Raw genomic sequence first — 22,434 nt, forward strand, 5'->3', positions numbered from 1 at the left:
TAAACCTTTTGAACCTTGAAGATATCGCAGAAGTCGTTTTTCGCACATCCAGTGTTGATTGGTAGGTGCATTCATGTGTCTGGACAGAATGTTGACTGTGAACATGATGTCTGGCCTCGTCTGTTTGGCCAGATACAGAAGTGCTCCAACCAAGCTTCTGTAGATCCTCTGGTCCACTTCATCGTCTCCGTTCTGTGCTGTCTGAAGTTTCAAATTCAAATCAGCTGGAGTTCTTGAGGGTCTGCATTGATCCATTTGAAACCGCTCAAGCATTGTTTCTATGTAGCGTTCTTGGTTGACTGTGACTTTGCCCTCTTCTCGTCTGATTCTAAGACCCAGAAACCAGTGTAGTCTCCCTCCGTCTTCCATGTGAGAGGTTGCTTCTAGTGCCTTCTTGACATCAGAGACCACTGTCATACTTCTTGATGCTACTATGATGTCGTCAACCTAGACCAAGATGAAGGTGTGATCCTCTGCCTCTGATCTTGCAAACAAGCAGTGATCGTTCCTGCTTCTGGTGAACCCCTGTCTCAGTAGGAAGTTTGCCAGCTCTTTGTACCAGTTGTTAGCAGCCTGTTTCAAACCATAAATTGATTGATTTAGTCGACATACTAACTTCTCCCCATCTGATCCGCGTTTTACAAACTCCTGTGGCTGATCCAGATACACTTCTTCCTCGATTGGTGAGTGCAGGAAAGCAGTCTTGACATCAAATTGGTGCATCACATGGCCCTGCTTCGCTGATAGCTGAAGTAGAATCCTGAATGTCTCTGGCTTACAGGTAGGCGCAAAAGTATCAAAGTAGTCCAGTCCTTCCACTTGTTTGAAGCCTTTCGCCACATAGCGCGCTTTGTATTTGTACACTTGACCACTGGGTCCCAATTTCACTTTGTAGACCCATTTGCCCGGTATGACGTCCCTGTCTGTGGGTGGTCTCACTAGGTTCCAAGTCTCGTTGTCTTGGAGTGGCTTGACCTCGTCCTTCATTGCCCGGTGCCACTGGTCCCAATCGTCACCTTGCTTGGCTTCGTAGACTGTTTTGGGTTCCACATAGTCGCCCTCAGTCACAGCAAGATGGGTCCTGACTTCTCCAAAAAATTGCGGAACTTTCCTTGCTCGTGTCCCTCGTCTGGTCTCTGCTCTGTCCGCGTGTTCCAGTGCATCTTCATTGAAGCCAACTGTCTCTAACTGTGAGAAGTCTTCTGTGTCACTGTCTTCCAGGGACTCTGAGTCTCTGTGACTCCCTCTTGTTGCAGTAGATCCTTCATCTAGTGCTGTTTCTCCAACATCCGAGGCCTCTTGTCTCAGTGTTGTTTCTTGAGTATTCACGCTCCCTGCGTCATGCCACTCCTCCTTTATTCCAGTAGATGTGTCCTGTCGTTCTCTGTTGTCATCATCTTGATGACCATCATCTGGGTGCCAGATTCCCAGTTCCGACCCATCATCTAGTAGGTCAGCCGTTTCTTTGTTGTCAGGGATTGAGCCCACTTCAGACTCCTTGATGATCACATCACGAACTGCCATCACCTTGCGTGTGTTGGGTATGTAAACCAGGTATCCGTTTTCGCCTTCAGTGTAACCCACAAACTTTCCTTCCAGTGCCTTGGGTTCAAGTTTGCTGACTTCTCTGTCCCTCTTCCTCATGAAGACTGTGCAACCAAAAATAGATAATTTACTAATTGAAAGCTTAGGTTTTATGTCTCTCATCAGCTCTGCTGGGCATTTTTCTTCTCCTCGTCTCACAACCAAGTTTCTGATCCTTGCTGCGTGAAGAATTGCTGCTCCCCACATCATCTTGGGAAGTCCTGAGTCAATGAGCAAACATCTTGCCATCTCCAGCAGTGTCCTGTTGCACCTCTCAGCTAACCTATTTTGATGTGGCGTCTCTGGTATGGTCTTTTCCTGTAGAATGCCTGCATCTAAGCAGTACGTCTTGAACTGCTCTGAAAGAAACTCCTTCGCATTGTCTTGCCTCAGCTTCTTGGGCGTCCCCACACTGAGAAAAAAATTCTTCAGGCTGGCCAGTGCTTCACTCTTTGCCTTAAGCAAGTCCACAAACACAAACTTCGTCTACTGGTCTGCAAACACTATGCAGAACCGGAACCCTGACAGTGACTCTACTCTGAAAGGTCCCATCACGTCTGTGAACACCCTCTCCAGCTTCTCTTTTGCTTGGGTCTCTGCCACTCTTGGTACTGGAGTCTTTGTGATCTTGGCCAATGCACACACATTGCATACTTCATCGAGTTCCCCCACTGTCTCTGGTGCATTCTTGACCACATCCGCCTGATTCAAATGACCCAATCGTCTGTGCCACTTCCTTGCAATGTCAAGTTTCACGCTGTTGGAACTCATCTTGAATTCTAGAACGCTGCAGGGTAAGTAAAACAAATTATTTTCTTGTGTTAGTTTTACCCGAGTTCCCTTCTGGAGTTTCAAGCAGCTGTTTCCTCTCTCGAAAGTGAAGCTATGTCCCCACTCCGTGCATCTTGAGACTGATAGGAGGTTTGAAGAATAGTCCGGCACACACAGAACATTTTTGAGTTCGCATTGGAATTCCCTTTTGTTTGAGGGTATGCTGATCCTCACACAGCCTCTGCCCACCACTCTGGAAGCCTCTCCGTTTGGATTTCTGACCACTGATTGAATGAGCACAAAGTCCAGGAACGCATCGATGTTCGTCACTATGTGATCTGTGCAACCACTGTCCACTAGCATGCCTGCTGTCTTCCACTGGGTAAGAGCTGCCCAGCATTCCTCGTCTGGTGTAGCCAATGTTGGACCCATTGCCACTGACTCATGTTTGCCTCCATCTCTTTGTCTCTTGCATGCCCTGTCTAGGTGACCCTTCTCATCACACTTGCTGCATTGTGCTGTCTCCTTCCTCCTGCAGTCCTTGGCAAAGTGTCCAGGGATCCCACACACAAAGCAGTTTCCTTTCTTGGGTCCCTTCTTGAAGTCACGCTTCACTGCCAGTGCCACTGAACCACTTTGTCCCTTGTGTCTCTGCACCGTGCTCTCATGAAAGTTCTGCAGCCTTTTCCTCAACTCTGTGAAGTTCGTTGCCGGGTTGAAGCTTTCCTGTATAACAAAACTTCATTGGCAGACCATTGAGGACCAATGCGTTGAAGAGGGTCTCTGAGACTGCTTCCCCTGCTTCTTGTAGCCTTGTGAGCAACTCCTGTCCTCTGATGAAGAAGCTGCCAAATCCTCAGAATCCTCGAGCTGCAGTCGAGCAAGCTGTGCCACTAAAGTCACCACTGTCGGCGTCTCCACACTCTGAAATCTCTCTTGCAAAAGCTTCCAAGCCTTTGCTCCATCTCCAATGCCGTCATCTCCCACACAGTCATGTCTCATCAGCATGAGGGTTGTTGCATCTAGAGTCAGTACCAAATGGCACCACACATTGTTCCGTTTCTCCTTGATGTCTGCAACTTCCTTCTCATATGCATCTTTCAGCACCTTGTGGCTCTTCTTCTCATCATTGGTTGCCCCATTGGCCAGTGGCGCAGGCTCATTGGGTTGCTCCTCTGTCCCCAGTAGTGATTTGTAGAGTCCCTTCGTCTGCATCATCGCCACAAATCTTGTGCTCCAGATTGGAAAGTCCTGTGCCTTTCCTGTGTAGGTCAGCAGCTTCACTGTCTGTTGGTCCATTGAAGTTTGAGCAGGCAAAACAGTTGTGAAAAGAAAAGGTACTAAGCAGAAAAGGATTATGACTGTCAACAACAAATTAGTTTTGTTTTGGAAATTAACTTTATGACTTTTATGATCTTGGCATGGTACTTGACATGAAAATATAAAGAATATTACATAACTTGCAAGATCTTTGCGTGACTGTCAAGAAACAAGATCTTGGTAAGCTAACCAAGAAAGATCCACCATGACACGGCAATTTATACCAAGTTGTAAAAATTGAAAAGCATCTATAAAAAAGATTTAGCTCGAATTGATATGATTAAGCAAGAATTATCAAGATTTATCAAGTATTGCTGTTGAGTTATGGACTTTCGCAAGCGGAATAAAAAGCGTTTTTAACTAAGTAAAAGAATTAATTTCTCATAAAAATGAGAGAATAACAAAATGATATTTTACAGAAGAATTTAGAGATTTACAGTAGAGATCTGATTATTAGATCAAGATGGTGATTTGAATTTGGGAATGAAAAAGGACTCAAAAATCAGCTGTATATATACCCATTATCAGTGTGAAAAAGTCAAGATACAAAACTAATCCTAGCACCGTGATTTATAGTGGGGGTCGCAAGCGTTACCCAATATGGTTTGCTTCTGCAAATCAGTCGCAAAGGGAACCATAAATGGAATGCATTTGCACTTTTCTAAGAATTCATTCACACTTCCGGAGATATCATCATCATTTAATACATGCTGGGAAGATTTTACATCACTTAATCTAACTCTAATATTAGTTATCTAGATTCACCAATTTGAACAGAATATTGATTCTCAGCACCATTTCTTGACGATTCATTTATATAATTTCTTTGATCGAAGTCATATTGCTTGTCTTTCTAATCTGGTAAGGCAAACTTTCTTTCTAATTCTCACTAAGTTTAAGACTATAGTTTGATCGATATTCTAACAATTGCCAAGAATTATAAAGAATTGTCGGATTCATATACCTAAATTTAAGTTTAACGCTCCCCATGGTAAGGTGGTAGATATAAAAATTGAAAATTAACGCCTGGCGGTATCCTCCCCAACGTTAAATACATGGTCTGGACCGCACCTTTGTCACCTTATTTTGGTTCTAAGGATTGTTTTTTCAAACCATTAGCCAATTTCCCACACAGACGCCTTAACTATATTCGTTCACCTCATCGTCGGATCTGCACACGCTGTCGTCAATCTATTGACCCAAATGCAAGTTAGTTGCCATAGATACAAACTTTAGCCAGCTTTAGCCCACCAATTGGACAAGGTTTTCTTTTGAGGCAATTGGAAACAAAAATTGACGCTGACCCTTCTTGTTGAGAAATCAAAATTCAACTTATGAGCAATCCATGGTGGTTCAACGTTGGTTATGAAACGACCATGGACTGACTTGTGAAGACACAAAGGGTTGACAAACAAACAAGAAATATATAGTTCAGGTGGACTATTTTGAGCATGGCTCGATTATTGGATCCATGAGACTAATCTACTGGTCAAGACACTCATTTTAAATGCTAACATCCTCTACCTCAGAAGAAGACGTTGGGAGGTTCGGTACAAGCTTAAAGAATGGATGGACGAGCTATCCGGACGACGTGCGCACGACTGCGGAGAGGATGACGCTATCAGTGGAACTGTACCCGAGCTCTTCAATCCGAGCAGCGGTTTGTAGTCCCTAGGGTTGCTTCCTGCAACTATCCAAACTAAATCACCGACCTTGAGGTGCTGCTCAGCAGGCGTCTGACACTTAGATCTAGGTTCAGATTAGGTATGTACTCCTTAAGCCAACGTGCCCAATTTGCATTGGCGCAGGACTGCACGCGATCGTCCCGCTGATGATGATCAAACTCGGCAAAGCCAACGATTGACCGAATTCCGGTTGCTTGGTAATTGAGTAGAAAAAGTTTGGTTGTTATTGCACATAGGTCGCAGGGGGCGGCGTTTAAGGTTTTTAATGGACGTGCGTTCAATGCGTACTCAACTAGACAAAAAGTTGTGTTCAAGACTCATTTGTGAGGCGACGTGTACCGAGGATGGTATACAAAACTCTCTTAAACTCTGGACAAACCTCTCCCAGATGCCACCTTGGTTTTTGCGCACTTAATGGATTTAACTTATGCCCTTATGCACAACATCAGCGATGACGATGAGCGTGTTCTATTTCTAAATGCATTACGCAGCTCTTTTTTTGCTTCGACAAAGTTCTTACCTTTAACTGACCAAATCATAGCAGGCATACCCCGGTAGGAAACGAACTGCTCCACTCCCATTAGAGAAGAACTAGTGTTCACGGACGGAATGACTACAACTTGGACAGAACGAGTTGTCAGACAAGTGAAGAGAAATTCATACCTCTTCTTGGTAGTCCAACGAACATTAACATAAAATTAGCCGAAATAGTCAACCCCGGTGTTTGTGAACGGAGGAGACTGGTACGCGAGTTTCCCCCTGGGAGGTTTGTCATGATCGTTTGAAACACAACCGCACGGAATTTGCAGCAAAACACACAGTTTCACTTGTTGGAAGAGAGTGAGGAACGCAATTTAAGCATGGCGTAATTTTTCTGTACTTTTGATTGTAAGCAATCGACGCCCTGATGGTGATTTCTCAAGTGAATACGCCGCATAAACAGCTTTACGAACTGATGACGTGCATCAAGCACGATAGGATGCTAAGTGTCAAATTCAACTTCCGCTACCCGTCGGAATCGACCACAAGAACGGATGAGACCGTGAGGACCAATAAACTGTGTGAACTGAGCAATGCGGCTGCTCCTCCTGACGGACGTGTTGTCAGGATGATCCTTTTTTGGTACTAATTGAATCTCCGTAAACTGTAATTTGTGCAGATGACGCTCGGTATCGTCAAGTCCAACTGGGCCCATGATGCTGCCCTCTATGATACGCTAAATTTCGTGAGGTGGCAAATGAGAATACACGCGGTCATGCGGAGTATTATCTGTTAAGAACTGTACTTCTCAAACAGAATTAAATGAGTGCTTGGTTATATAACTGGATTTTGGCGGATGTGGCTGAAATGAGATAAAAAATCATCTTGTTCCATGGTTATAACGACGAGCTTGGTGGTGTCGAGCACGTCAGTATTTGTTACGAAAGGAAGATGTTTACTTCTGAAGACGACATGAGCCCGAACCCAGTTAGTTGATTGCATGACCTCAGTGGACACAATGGCTGCCGGCATTTTATCAAATATTAAAACTGTTGACGTGGTTCCAATGATTGAAGCTGGAGTATTCTAGGATTTCACTTACAAGACTTGCAATAAAGGCTTGGTGTTCGTTGTTTGAGCTTAACCACTGCAAACGGTTGTATAATTAGTCTACATGAATTTTCTCTCTACCATAACGGTCAATGCTCATTAGATTTTCTTTTTCTATTATGCAGTGAGGAGAGCCCTTCCAACTTTTGAACGGTCATCACCTTCATAAGTGCAAAGCAGTTCCTGAATTTAAATAATCGTTTTCATGGACGGCTTTTGCGGCTACTGGTTTTGTTTAGCGTTATCTCTTGCCGTGCGCTGAAGTGCATAGTTAGCGCAGGTGGGCGGGTTTTTTGCCCCAAAAACGTGGCTTGTATAATGGTGTACCACGACATTTTAAGTGTGGTCCTCCCGCCACAACAAAACGCAAAGATCGCTGATCACATGATATCACTCCCACTTGGAGGAGCATTCCCCGAGGTCGGCTGGTACGCAAATGGATGCTCATTGAACAGTAGGAGAACATATGTTGGTTTTGTAATTAATGGGGTCAGACGAGTAACAATTTTTTAAGAGATATAACGTGGAATTTAGCTGCCTTATTTAGTAATCTACGAATCCTGCCCGGCTTGCTCGGATTAACAACGGGATGTTAAGGTGGGTAGCACTCACGTTGCGAGCAATATTTCAACTTGTGGGCATCTTTGAACTTTACTATGAAGCCTTTCTCATAGTCATTGTCCTCATTGAAGGTATTCAAATATTTTTCCCTCGAAAGCCTGTCTTTCATAAGCGTTTTTCCCAAAGATTTTAATTGAACCAGCATTGAGAAGTAGTTGATGGGCAATTCCATGTTACCTTCAGCCCAAAGCACTCGTAATCGCATAATTTTACATAATGCACAGCGGTGTTTTAATGAAAATCATATGGCACGTGCGTTTGCGCCAGATTGTTGGTCTAAAAATTTAAGTGCACCATACATCATGCAGTACCAGGACTTCACTTGACTAGTAATTTCAAAATCCTGCTCCAGACTGCTCGAAAATAAGTCGACACTAAACCTGAAGATCACAGAGAACGGCCGTTTTGAATCTAGCCTTTGAGCAAGCGAACAGCGCTTGGCAAGCACTTCTCGTTGTCAGCGAATTACTCTAACGGGCGGTTGGCACGATACACATCCTGTCCAATTATCATTTTGATGTATTCATAGCAATCAGTAGGCGTGTCTCGAGCTGCTAGGTTCGGATATTCTCCTACTCTTCTTGAAGTGCTTTGTTAATGATTACGTCGGCACCTACACTCAAACTTTCCCTTCGTTTACTAAATTTAAAGGATTTAAAAACTTGTCTCTTGCGTGGTGTTGCAGTCAGAACAACTATGCATATATAATTTTGACTGATAGTTTCAATGCTGTACCATGCAAACCAATTCTTCTTGAAAAAATATTGGAACCTAGATTTACTGCAAGCGGAATCGCACAAAACCAAAGCCATTGTATCTTTTCAAGAAGAATTTGCGAACTGAGGGAAAATTTTTAACATTACTCACAGATGTCATTGTAATTGCCTTTGCAATAATAGCCTACTAGAAGGTTTGCATTAAATTGTGCCAGTTTTGGAATTGTTGTTTTTGTTGATTGGGGATGATTTCTATGGGTGAACCATGTCAGCTCTATGAAAAAGCGTACACTGGAAGCCCTGTCGGAACAGATGTTTTTCCGGCAATCATAAGAAGCACAGTTTTGCCTTGGCTACTACCTTTGCTCGCTGACTGGGAAACTTTTCTTTGTATAATCGACACTCCCAGATGCGTTGGTTACCTTTAAAAAAATGCAAGGAGTGGAGAGAAATTTCGTTGCAGTTGCAGCCCGTTTTTACGTTCTCTCTAGCTGTGAGCTGGTAGCAAATGCCCTGGAGGCGAATTAACTCGTAGTTACTGAATTCGTGTTTTCGTCAATTCTTGCCTTTATTAATTTTTTTTTCATCAAGTCATGTGCCTCGGTTTTTTGTTCCACCAATTGTTAAAATCGAGGAGTTTCAGTTTTACCCAATGCTTCTAGACCGTAACGAGTGACCATGACTATTTCATATTGGGCGGCAATTGTTGCACAGCCGTGCTAGATACCGAGGCGCTCTTTAAAGCAGTGTCGTATGAAATTGACCTAAAGACCCCAACAAGACTCAGCTAGTAGCAGAATAATTTATGATGCTATCACTATTGTGAATTTGTAGCTATGGAAAAGAGCTGAGTTTGTCTAAACGTGCACTGACATCTGCTGTGGTTGGCCATTTTTAAGGTTAAGTGTTTTAAGTGCATCCCTGTTTTGTGACAGTTTACGCTCAGGCAGATCTTCTTAATAGTGATTGCAACTGCCAACCTTTTTTATCTAATCCGCGGAGTTCAAAGAAGAATCCAAATGTGTTGGATTCGGCGGGCCAGCCAACACACCGAGTTCGGTACGTAGCTCAATTCATTGGAGGGATTGACAATGGTTGGCGTGGTACCAGTGGCAGAAATAGACAAATTCGGCTGCATGAAATGGGATGTTACGTAAGTTCAGGACCTTGCTGCTGCTGGCACATAACTGGAGTAGTGGAGCGATGTAGGGGAATGAGTGTTGTATAACGGGGCCAATTGTACATTAACTAAATTTACTGATTAACCAACAAGTGATTATTTGGAACTGATGATGGAAAGCGCCAGATGTTTGGATCCACCAGAGAGACAGAGAGAGAGAGAGAGAGAGAAATAGAGAGAGAGTTGCATGGGTTAAGGTAACAGAATGTAGCGGCATGTACCTCTACTCTGGCGCAGGTGGATAATTCAAGTGTGTTACAAAAAACGTTTGCGGGAGAAGAATTATTCTGTGCAGGCTGAGAATGCAGTAACTGATTTGCATTGTTTGCCACGTGGTTTTTGACGTTTACGGGGAGTGCTGCTAGTAGTTCGGATATAAAGCGAAGTGCTGGTGGATTTAATGGGAGTTGCGAGGCTCTTGGGTTAAGTACCGGGAAGAAACGGCACGGCTGGTGCATTCATTTGTACTGCCGGATGATTAAGTGCTAGCAGACAATCAGCGAGAGCGTTTAATGGCCCTGAACAAAGAGAGCTCACCAATTTCAATTGTCCAGGCGTGTTTGTCCTGGAGGCTAGTTAGTCTTCGAACTGCAGATCATCGAAATGAATGGTAGCTTTCAACAACTGTGGGGCTGCGTTCGGGTCGTTGAGCCGAAGAAGCACGAATGGCAGTGGTTTGATTTGATTGAACAATGGAACCAAAAAGAAGCAAACTTTGTTGATTCGTAACGTCTGTAATTTTCGCGGTCGGTGGAAAACTGACCAAAACTTGAACAAAATCCTTGTTCTAACTGTGTCTTTGAGTAAGTAGCTTGCTTAGCTTGCTTGTGTCGGACCCGACCACTAATAATTTTGTCATCAACTCATTTTTTCTCAAGGGCTGCATCAGGTACCTGTTTGCGATGTTCCTCTTCAAGCTGCTGAATTTTTAGTTCTCGCAATTGCATTTGTTTTTCAACTTCGAGGCGTTGATTGTCATTGCGCAGATCTACCTCGTGTTGTGTTTCAAGTTCCTTCTTTTTTATTTTGATATTTCTAAGTCACGTTGACGCTTCCTTGATTTTTTAGGGGGAACAAAATGTGAACCTGGTATTGATTAGTGAGATGTATACTGCTGATCTGTCTCTTTGTCTTCGACCGAATCAATGTACCCTCAACCAGCATCATTGATGTTGCCATACTTTTTAGATACAGTCGCTAACTATTGTTCCAGTTTCCAACAAGCGGCGTTCAGATTTTGAGATTTATGTGCAAGATCAAAAAAGTCCACTATTTTTTATCAAATGCACTAGTGAAAGCATCTTTGCACTATACAATCAGACATTCATTTTAAACATTCCTGTGTTGCTTATCAATAGAACTGTTGATGTCAATATAGATGTTACTAAGTTCAACCTCTAATTTTGCCCCTAGAGTATAATCTTTTTGAATTTTTCCGGTACAGTTGACACGATTCCATGAAAACAGGAACCAAAAAAGTTGAATTTGGTGCTATTACAAATATAGGTTCACATGCACACAACATACAACACAAATGTGTTATAACAACTACTAGTATGATGGTCTGCCCCACAGACTACCAACGAGCAAAATTTTTGTCGAGTACAATTAACAGGCGAATAAAAAGAAAGGCCCGTAAGCGCAACTCACGACGGAACGGGAAGGCAGACGGCCAGGTGAAACTCCGAGCTAGGGACGCACAGCAAACAGGAAACGGAACGGACGCGACCAAAACAACGAACAAAACGCGCACAACGCGGCGGCAAGATGAGACGGACGGGATTGAAACGGCAGGCGAACAGCACACAACGACACGAGATGACAACGGTACAAAGGCGCCCCGCTGACGGCACACGAAAAGAGGGGATACAAAACGGATGAGACGCCGGGAACACAGCGCACGAGGGTATCTAAGAACAATACCAACGGGATGAAAATATCATTTGGACGACGCACAACGAGACGGCAAGCCGGGATAGAACGGACGCGTAACGTGGAACAAAAAAGGGAGGCGGGAATGTATATGATAGCAGACTACAGCCACAAACTCAATCAAATAAACTAGGTAACTCGAGAACGAACTTTATTCAAATCCAAGGAAGCAACCGCAAAACAAACTAGCACATGTCATAATTGCGATTTAATCTATCAATAGCAATGTAACTTTTGGCAGTTAAGTAGTGTACTAAAAATGTTCAAAAAGTCTGGAAACGTACTTGCTTTAACTCAAGAATAAACTGATATCACACCCTAGGAAAGCACTAGACTCAGACAACAAAAGAGCAAACTTCCAAAAAATAAACAAACTACCACAAAGTTACAGAAAAATAATGTTGTTTAAGTCACGCCCACAAACCAGCCGTGACACCAGAGAAACCTAAATCACACCCTAGAACGCAGGACAGCTAAACAACCAACACTTTAAAAGCAGAAAAATTTGACTACAGCAAAAACCAACAAACTCCTCCATAGAACGGGGATAAACGTGGAAGACAAGGGAAAGCAATGCATAAGCGGAAGCAAAAAAAACGGATACGGAAAAAGTGAAATCAGGTGACCTGCTTAAAATGGACGGTGGTGATAAACTCAAAAAATGGTATATGCAAAACGTTTAGTACAGTCCTACATTAGAGAACCAACCACAAACTAACTTGTAGCTTGTGAGTAAATTAAGTCACACGACCAGTCAGCCGGTAGACCGCCAGGACAACGCATGACTAAGAAGCATTGGGATTGTTAAAAGTTTTAATGAGTATGGCTTCCTCGAACGCACAACGGTACAAAGCGTTTTCCGATGACGCTTAGAAGGCTTGTTCGGTCGGGAGAGTGCCATTAGGGACCGGAGGTTGTTCTTATGCGCTAGTCTTTTAATGAGAGTTTTCAGCTCCATTTCAGGCTTTTGATGTAAAGCTCTGTGCTCTTTAAATAAAAAAGGGTCTTTCTCTTTACGTTAAGAACCATTTCTATCACTATGTGTGTGTTGAGTAAAGCACAATCCTTGAGTTGAGCCGAAACAGGAGTTCATTCTCTGGGGCAATACAATATAGCTTCTATTGGCTTCTGATACTTCTCGAGCTCTATAAATAGCTCTGTTGGTGTTAGTGGCTTACTATTGTTGCTGTGACGCCACAAAGAATTGGTCACCACATCCTTACAAATAACTAGTTTTTTATCACGCGCGAAGTTTCTCAACTGCAACTGGGCTGTTTTTTTGGATTTTTACAGCGTTAAGGTTAAAGCTTAATCCCGAAAATGCGTAAAGCCTTTTTCAGAATAGTCTTATAACGCATGAGGCAAATATTTTATGGCGTGATGCAATGAACTCACAGCTAATATAAAAACCATGTATTTTTTGATGACACAATTGGTTTGAGCTCTGCTCAACTCCGAATCCTAATGAGTTTCATTAAGAATATCAGAAACCTAACCGAGAGTGAGTGCAACTTCGGACTAAACCAGAGTTAAATCTTGATTGGTTTTTCTAAATTCGAAAAACTTGGCCCACTTGACCTTTTCTGAACGACAACTTTGGGCAATCTTCGTATCCACATCTAATAAACTGTTTTTTTTGTACATTTTAAGGAAATGTTTTCAAAATTGGTCAATTTTTTCTAATTGATTTTTGCTTTGAGCGATTTAAGTCGTATTAAGTCTTATCAATTTAATTTTATCGAGATTAAACGCAATAGGACAGTTCGCAATTTTTCCCCAAATTTTAGGGTGGATTATTGGTGGTCGGGCAACTGGAATTTGTTTACAATATGGGATAGGAAATAGGTCTTGGGGGGCTAATTTTGACGGTTATGAATCAATTTACAGCATCAAAGTTATGTTGTAGACGAGTCTTACTGTTTTTTCGTGATAATGCCGCCCACTGGAGTTGGTATTGAGCGCTTAGTTTGTTTCTGCAACGTTCTTCCAGTAACTTTGATTTGAATTTGACAGTACTTTTCAATCGGCTGCACAATACTGTGGTTGGCGGTGCATGTGTAGCAGATCGGAGACGATTGGTCTCAGACAGAGACCTGTAAAAACATGTTGCTAAATTTGCCGTTTTATGTTCATTTGCTTTTGCCTTTAACAGAGTGGATTAACAGTTGAATTCTCATGGATTGAAATTTATTTTGATAGAGTGTTTTACACCTTTATTTTGGTGCCGCTTTATTTTAGGGCCCTTCTTGTGTTTTTTAAGCTTGTATTTGTCATAGAATCCTGGCGGTACTATTTGGAAAGTGTATGTTAGCTCCTTTTGTGGTTCACTCATCAGTGTGGAATAATAATTCCTGCTGCAGTATCGTCTGTCGATCAGGCACTCCAAAAATTTATTTGAGTGAATGTCGATCAGCACATGCATAAAATTGACGCTCTTTCAGAAGCTCCGAATTATTCCCCTTGTATCAAGAAGTCGAAGTAAGGGTTTTGTAAATGAAAGGGCTCAGTAAGGAGCGGCACCAAAATAAAGGTGTAAAACACTCTATCAAAATAAATTTCAATCCATGAGAATTCAACTGTTAATCCACTCTGTTAAAGGCAAAAGCAAATGAACATAAAACGACAAATTTAGCAACATGTTTTCACAGGTCTCTGCCTGAGATCAGTCAGCGAGAAGTTTTTGAAACCTGAATATATTAAGCCTAAAATGAGCGCAATTGATTTAGTATATTAGTAGGCTCAACAGAATTATGTTGTTTAGACTTTTTCTGAGATTTCTACGTCAACTAGAATAAGTTTTTGTTTATTTGAAATACTAATGCTTACGCAGTTAAGAAACGACATAAAAAAACTTTTCTCGCTGAATATATTGGTCATTTCATATAATTTAAATGGCGAACTGCTCAGTTGCTTGCTAACAGAAAGGATCAATTATTAATAGAAAATTATGTAGTTCATTAGCGTGGTTTATTTTGAGCGTGCCTCAATTATTGGATCCATCAGACTATTTTGTCAACCAGGCATTCGTTATTTTCAGATCATATACCGTATCATATTCATTTTTATAGTTTTTCAAACTCCTGGGCAAATTTCAGCCATATCGAAGTCCTCCTCCGTGTAATAGGAATTAGGCAAGTACCCACACTTCGACTCAGATCTTTTGATACTCTTATTAAGCTGGTAAACCCGGGTTGAGGTTTAGTCAACAAATAATGTAAGATTAGCGGTGAATAGCATGGAAAAAAACTTTCTTCACCTCAAAGCGACCGCATCTTTTCGCGTTCAATGCGGTGAAAATGGTGAATTTTTGTAAGATTTGCGATTTTTAGCGGTAAATTTTTGTAAGATTTGGGATTTTTCGCTGTGCAATTTTTATTTTCACCTCATTCACTGGATTTCTTAGAAACTTCCCTACATGGGTTCTAAAAAAGACACTTCCCTTCACAGGTTCGAACCTCTCGACTCCTATATGTCAACAACTTCTTATTACACTGCGCCCTCTATCACTTATTTCAATGATAATTCCTGTGAATATAAGATAAGCGTTACATTTAGCGGTGAATATTTGTAGGATTTGCGATTTTAGCGATGAAATTTTTTTCACCGCATCCTGGCAGCGCTGAAATTTTTTTACCCATTCTGAGGGCAGCGGCGAAAAATTTCCTCCGCTTAATAGTTTTTTTCACCGCATTCAACGCATTGAGCTTACACTTTTTATTCAAATTCACCTCAAATTTTACATCTTTTAGCAATTTTTAGCGGTGACAACTCGACCCGGGAAGTACCATCCCGGAACGAAATTCAAATCTTGATCAATTTCAAATCTACTGAAGACTGAAGTCTTGTGAAGACTCCAGTACTTGTGAAGATTTGTCAAGACTTGCCTAGGAATTGTCAAGTCTAAATCAAGTTTTAGCAAAGACGTGGCACGTCTTGAGCTAAGTCTTGATCAAGACTTAACAAGTCTTAATTATTGTGATGTTACTAAGCAAAGTAATGTTTTGAGATGACGTTCTTTATAATTAATGCATTTCAATATTTCCTAAAGTTGGTCAGATTTTTCGGGAGAAATTTGTTTATTATGGTTAAGGAGTGCCCATGATTAGTATATTTGGGCAGTATCAGGAATTTCTTCATTCTCTGCCAACTAAACTTTGTGGAAGAGCTCGCGTTTTCTTGTGTTTTTTGTCACTTTGGAGAATTTTGAAGGCAATTCATTCTAACTGCGATCTGTTTATTAAGTTATATATTAAACAAAAACAAAAATCTCAAGACTGTGCTAAAAAAGACCTGACTCAAGACTCATCAGATCTTGGCTGAGACGTGCTCAAGATTTGTCAAGTCTTGACCAAGTCTTGCAAAAGCCTTTGCCGAGGCTTGACTCAAGACACTCCACGACTTGGATTCGAGACGTGCTGAGTCTAAAAAGTGACATCATCAAAGCTCTGATACAGTGCTGATTCAAGATTTGCAATTTCACTGAGTCAGTTCTGATTAAGATTTGACGATAAGTCTCGGATTCTTTCAACTTACAGCAAAAGGTACCAATTCATGGTGACCGTATGTTAATAAAATAAATACTAGCAAAGTCTTCTCAACACCAAAAGTTACCCGCACTACCAATTGTGGAATATTACCAAGGTTTAGGTCACAGGCGGAAGCAAGTATATTCAGACCGAAGAAGAACACACGAGGGTGGCGTCGTGCATTCAAAGCTACGTAATCTGGAGACATCGAAATATGCAAAAAATGTCTGAACACGAACGCACAAAAGTCCGATGAACAGGACAAGTCTGGTGAATTTGCGAAAGTCTGAACATGAAGAAAACAAAACTCTGGTCTCAATAAAAAAACTATAATTAAAAAGTTAAGCGCGCAAATACGTCTAAATTTCCCTATCAAATACTGTCTTCTTTTTAGAGAATTTATACCAAAACCTTATTCATTTCGAACAACTCCTCAGCCCCCACGAACTTTTAATTTCTGAAACAGGATAAAACCTTGAGTTTTTTGAAAGTATCTGGACATGAAGGCTGCAAAATGCCATAAATGCAAACAAAATTGTAAACATACAAAAGTCTGGACACGAAAGAACAAAAATTCGGCCAAGACAAAAATTTGTGGTGAACAAACTAAAGTCTGGACATGACCGCATGAAATCCCGGTAAGCATAAAAAATTATTGAGCGCACGAAAATATGGTTATGAATTCACAAAAGTCTAGACATAAACAATTGGAAGTCTAATCAGGGCACATAAGTCCGATGAACGCAGGAAAGTCTGAACACCAACCTACAAAAGTCTGATCATGAACAAAAAACGCCAAAAAACTGGTGAAAGTACAGAAGTCTAGTGAACATACGGAAGCCTGCTGTACACACAAAAAACTATCACTGACGCGCAAAAGTCTGGTGAGCGCACAAAAGTCTGACCATATTTCCACCCGAAACAATTTGGTCATGTCCTGGGTGGCATCTCTAGTAATGAGCCTATTCAAATCTTGCAACAATCTTGCAGGTTGATTCAAAAATTGCAAGATACCTGCAAGGATCTTGCAAGATATCAATCAAAGCAAAATGTAAATCAGGTTGTTATTGTTAAAGAATACACCTTTGAAGCAAATTATTATTGCTTAATAAGTTACAAAACCGATATCTATGGAAAAATTTTTAGCCAAGATTAAAAATCTTGCAAGAATTTTAAGGACACTTTTTCACCCTTAATCTTTTAGCCCGCTTTACTTCAAACACATATAATATTTAACACCGCAGTCATTTAACACCCACATCGTTTCACTACGATTTTATGATAATTGACAGATATATATATATATATATATATATATATATATATATATATATATATATATATAGATGACGGTAAGGGCGGCGGTCAAGCAAGCCGATAGGCAAGCAAGCCGAATTTTGAAAATGAGGTCAAGTAAGCCGAAAAATTTTCGGATACCCGTATTTTAAGTTGCCCCTGGCGGGCCGGTGGGCGCGCTTCGCCGAGATAACCAGCCCGCGGTTTGGTTTCTGGATTACATCCCACAGCAGATGAGAGGCATGGCCATGGACAGCGGTCCGCTGAGGGCCGTACCCACTAGATGTCTAAAAATTGACTTACTTTTGTTTTTTTGGTGCACTGGAATACTTTATGCACTACAATACTACGCGCAGTGTTGATTGTTACGGCTAACAATGTATTATTTCTGATAGATTACATAACTATTACATAACTTTCGGCTTGCTTTTCTGTCGGCTTGCTTGCCTATCGGCTTACTTTGCGTTCGCCGCCGGTAAGCCCATGGCCTTTTACTTTTATTAATTCTTTGGTTTCAGAAGAGTTGGGAAATTTAAATTCGCTACGAATCATAAGCAATTCAAAATGCAACAAAAATTAGTTCATAGCTCGGTTCGCATCTCAATTTCATTTGAAGGGACAATTAGGGACTAGACGAAGAAACTAATTCACTAATGATTATAATTTCGTTCTTAGTATTTGTGTCCTTAGCCTTATTATCTTGTCAATTATGAGCCAATTGTTTTTTGATTAAAATTGGCGTTAAATGACTGTGGTCTATAATTATTTCAATTACCCTTCAGTCATTTCACCTCAATTTTAATCTCTGAAAAGGACTCATTAAAATTGGTTCAGATGTAAAAGTTCTCATTTTAGGAGTCGTAAAATGGGAGTAAAACTACGTGGGTGTTAAATTATTGCTGTGTCAAATTTTTTAGGGGTTTGAAGTACAGCGGGCGAAAATATTAGGGGTCAAAAAGTACCCTTAAGATTCGTGCAAGTTTCTGAAACCGGACTAAAAATTTTTCTATGGGTATCGGGTTTTATAACTTGTTAAGCAACATTAATTTGCTTCAAAGGTGTATTCTTTAACAATAATAACCTGATTTATTTTTTGCCTTGATTGATATCTTGCAAGATCCTTTCAAGAATCTTGCAAGTTTTGAATCAACTTGTAAGATCCAAAGGACATGACCATATTCTTGTTCGTATTGTGATCACAATAATATGTCAATCCTGTTTATATATAAGTTGGCCATTACTCTAACAATTGGGAAATTGTTCTACAAGATTGGTATAGGATACTTTTTTCTTAATGACTTATTGTGTCATAAGTTCTCATTAAAAGGCACTCTCGTAGAAATCCAGCAAAGTTGAAATAACAATAAACCACTTATATGAACTGAAAAATAAGCTCTCAATAGAAACCCACTGTTCGCTGCTTCGGATCCATGTTTCACTTCCGATTTTTCTGAAGACAAAGCAACTCAGGCACTGCTTCTTTTACTTTCTGATTTATTTCACATCATTATTTAAGCGAGCAAAAAATTGCACAATTTCCTAAACTATTTTATTGACTACTCTATACTGCGCCTGATAACAAAGGGGCTTATTGGACAAAAAAATATTTCAGTGGAAATAAGTAAATTACTTATCTTCGGTTAATTAAACCCATTGTGAAAAAATGTATGAAAGGTACGAGAAAGCGTATCAGCCAAATTTTAGTTGGATCTAAGAACTAGAGAAAGTAACACCCACCCCCCCCCCCCCCTCAAACAGATCCAGAACTTCTAGCAAGTATAGTCGATTGCAATCCAAATCTTTATATAAAAATTGTTTCATAAAAGAAGCAGTTCCAAAATCAGATTCCATGTTCTTCCAAGTTGGCATTTGTCTGCGAAGCAGGACGTCGTTCGGAAAACTTGACGGAGTGTCCAATTCGAGAATACTGTCAAGATACGAACCCAATGGATGCAATAACAGACAACACTTGTCCACTTATTCTGAAGGCCGGCATAAGTTAACCATTTATTGCATCCCAGTGTAAACTACAAGTGATGTTTGTCGAACAAAAATGTTTGCAAATACACGACTACAATAATTTATGCTTCGCACTACATTCTAGGGCAGTTAAAAAGAGATCTGATTTTGAAATCAGTGCTGAGTACAAAATCAGATCTTTTTGTAACTTCCCTAGAATGTAGTGTGAAGCATAAATTATTGTAGTCGTGTGCGTCTTTTTACAGATCGAAGAGGAATTTAGAGAGTATACAGGTTTTCACCAACCTATTAAAACAAATGGTTTTCCTATAGTTTTCCTACGACTCGAGGAGAAACTTTAGTAATATTTGTTCTTTTACGACTTGGACACAAGTTATCCTGATCCTAGTCTTTTTAGTCAGTAAAGTGTCAGTTGATAAGGATGTATAACTCATGTGGAAACAAGAGTTTAGGTCAATCTGCCGAGCAAAAATCAAAAGAGAAGGAAGGAGAGAGAGAGAGAGAGAGAGAGAGAGAGAGAAAGAGAAAGAGAGAGAGAGAGAGAGAGAGAGAGAGATAGGGAGAGAGAGAGAGAGAGAGAGAGGGGGGGGGGAGAGGAGGGAGGGAGAGAAAGAAGTAAACTTAAACCTGACAGAGTCCGCTAAGTGAGCAAAATTTTTGTTCGAGTGAATCGTTTTCCAAGCAGTTTGTTATTTTTGATTCTTTGCCGTTTTAGACACTTTTAACTGGTTTTTTTCTTCTTGTTCATACAGAAAGAAAAAAAGTTAAGGCAAAAAATAGTCTTCTTTAACGTGTTGTTAGTCTTTGATTATAATGATTACAAATCATGTTTCTTTTTGGACGCTTTGAACTGGTTTTGTATTCTTGTTTCCTACACAAAAAGTAGGAAACTGTTTGGGAAATATAGACTTCTTTGACGGTTTGTTGTTTGTTCATTATATTGATTACAATTCGTGTTTTCAACCAAAGTTGTTTACCTATCCCGATCTCTTTTCCTGAGTCGTTACGTGGCCAATATCCAGAAAGACAAATATCATAAAGTTTTGCATTTTGTCGAATCGTGTGACAAAGCTGTCCCCAGTTGTTGCTATTCATATACCATTTTCAACGTTGGAATAAAGTTACGCAAAATGTGGAAATAAGTTGCTTATATTGTGGAACAAACTTACATTTCGTCACTAATATTCACTTTGAACATGTAATTGGCCCATAACTTTGTTGCCCCAAATTTATTTGTAGTTATTTGTGACCAAAAGCAAAGAGTTAATTGTTCATGTGAGCCTTGATAGGTGTAGTTGCAAAACTGCTAATTGTCCTCTTAATCCGCAATTAATATCGAGAAGGAAATTTTTCCACCATTTGGGAAATTGATCTTCAATTGAGTTTTCTGTCATTTTTGGTCTAATTGAGACTTTCATAATTTTTTGGAAATAGCTACTTATAAAGTGGAAACTAAAAAATTATGGCGTAGAAACTAGCAAGGAAAGATTGCCCAAGTTTTCAGGTTATGCCCCCAAAAACACGCTTTGTGAAAAGTGAGTTGATATAAATCTAATTTTTAAGAAATTTTGAACTAAATCAGCCTTGTATTACTTGTTTCCAAACACACTTACAACTCTAATCTGGATACATGGGTCGTTAAAATGGCCAACAAAATTGAGCATATATACTCGATTTTTCGGACATTGGTCACGTAATGGTGTTTTAAATTATTTTTGTACTATTGGTAGTAATGTCTCGTGCTTAACTCTAAAGAACAGTAAAGATATTTGTACAGATAAACCCAATTCCCCAATTTAAACGATTATATATTGAGAGGAATTAAGACAATTGTGTTCATTTTCTAATAAATGGTTAACTTTGTTGGATTGCAGGCCTACTTTTACAACCCTTTTATTGGGCGGAAAATAATCAACGGAGTAGCTGTAAAAATAGGGACTTTTTCCGTTTATAAAGCGTTCTCACTCCAAATTCACCCCCTCCTCCATAATGGAATCGCCTTGACAATATAGCATTTGCAACAACAATGAAACTTAGCAAGCATAAATGTGTGCGCGTCTGTGTGTGCGTGTGTGTGTGTGTGAGTGTGTGTGTGTGTTTGTGTTTGTGTGTGTTTGTGTAAGTTTGTGTGTGTGTGTGTGTGTGTGTGTGTGGGGGGGGGGGGGGGGGGAGGGGGGGGTTGAGTATGTGCATATGTTATATGTGTGAGTGTGAGAGAGTGTGAGTTTGTGTGTGAGTGTGTTTTTGTGTGTGTGTGTGTGTGTGTGTGTGTGTGTGTGTGTGGGGGGGGGGGGGGGGTTTGGGAGCCCAGTAGTGTCCTTTGTGCTTCATGGAAAAGCTTCCAAAATAGAAACAAGCCCTTGGCTTGTACGAATCCAAGCCGGATACGGTCAGCAGGGGTACCAAGTGTGTGCTGGGGCTATTCTGAACCAGTACGCTATTTTGACAGCGAGACACTGTGTGGATTATCAGGCAGACAGACTCACTCTCTACTTTGGCGAAGAGTCAATTAAGAACCAAATTAAAAATGAGAAGGCAGATAACACTGAGAGATTCATGGTCAGTTCTCTATCTTAATCTTTTTCATCTTTCCATTTTCCATGATTTGAACACAAAAGAATGATTTTTTTTTAAAAGTTTGAAGTGGAATTGAGTTCAAAAACTAAATATAATCCAGCTCTGTGAGTTATATTAAATTCTCGAAACGTAAGTCATATGTTTAACAGAGGTAAATTTAAAAGTTTTATTCAATTTTTCATCGAAGCTTCGCAGAAGTTTCATCTGCTTTGTTGGCTGCCACATCTGATGTTGCTAGAATAATGTTAATAGTCGCGTCATTAATTAATGCAACGTATGACGTCAGCTTACTTCAATTCCAGTTTCTGTACAACCATGCATTCATATACTACTGAAATGTATGCGTGACGTCCTTTTTAGTCTTAGCTCATCGAGTATTTCGTTCATTTGGGCGATCAAGTTTTTAGTCACATGTGATTTTCCGGGCAAACGCAAAGGAAGCAGAAGTAAAAGTAAGCCGACAGAAAAGTAAGCCGAAAGACATGTAATAGTTATGTAATCTATCAGAAATAATACATTGTTAGCCGTAACAATCAACACTGCGCGTAGTATTGTAGTGCATATTGTATTCCAGTGCACCAAAGAAACAAAAATACGTCAATTTATAGACATCTAGTGGGTACGGGCCTCAGCGGACCGCTGTCCATGGCCATGCC

The 22,434-nt window shown here is 40.5% G+C and overlaps 1 protein-coding gene across 7 annotated transcripts in view; it reads left to right on the top strand.

Moving 5' to 3' along the window:
- The window catches only part of LOC142353564 (transmembrane protease serine 12-like), a 298,269-nt gene that overhangs the window by 16,212 nt on the left and 259,623 nt on the right, over positions 1 to 22,434 (top strand). The window contains exons 3-6 of one of the 7 annotated variants that reach the window (XM_075405834.1): positions 18,623 to 18,691; positions 19,066 to 19,219; positions 21,076 to 21,134; positions 21,557 to 21,760. In XM_075405834.1, the coding sequence (XP_075261949.1) occupies positions 18,623 to 18,691; positions 19,066 to 19,219; positions 21,076 to 21,134; positions 21,557 to 21,760 (486 nt within the window). Of the gene's footprint in view, positions 1 to 18,622; positions 18,692 to 19,065; positions 19,220 to 21,075; positions 21,135 to 21,544; positions 21,761 to 22,434 lie in introns of all 7 variants that reach the window. The other 6 variants (XM_075405838.1, XM_075405835.1, XM_075405836.1 and 3 more) reach the window with 6 other exon arrangements.

This window comes from Convolutriloba macropyga, chromosome 14, assembly GCF_964194025.1.
Source record: "Convolutriloba macropyga chromosome 14, txConMacr16.3, whole genome shotgun sequence".
In the NCBI taxonomy this organism is placed as follows: Eukaryota; Metazoa; Xenacoelomorpha; order Acoela; family Convolutidae; genus Convolutriloba; species Convolutriloba macropyga.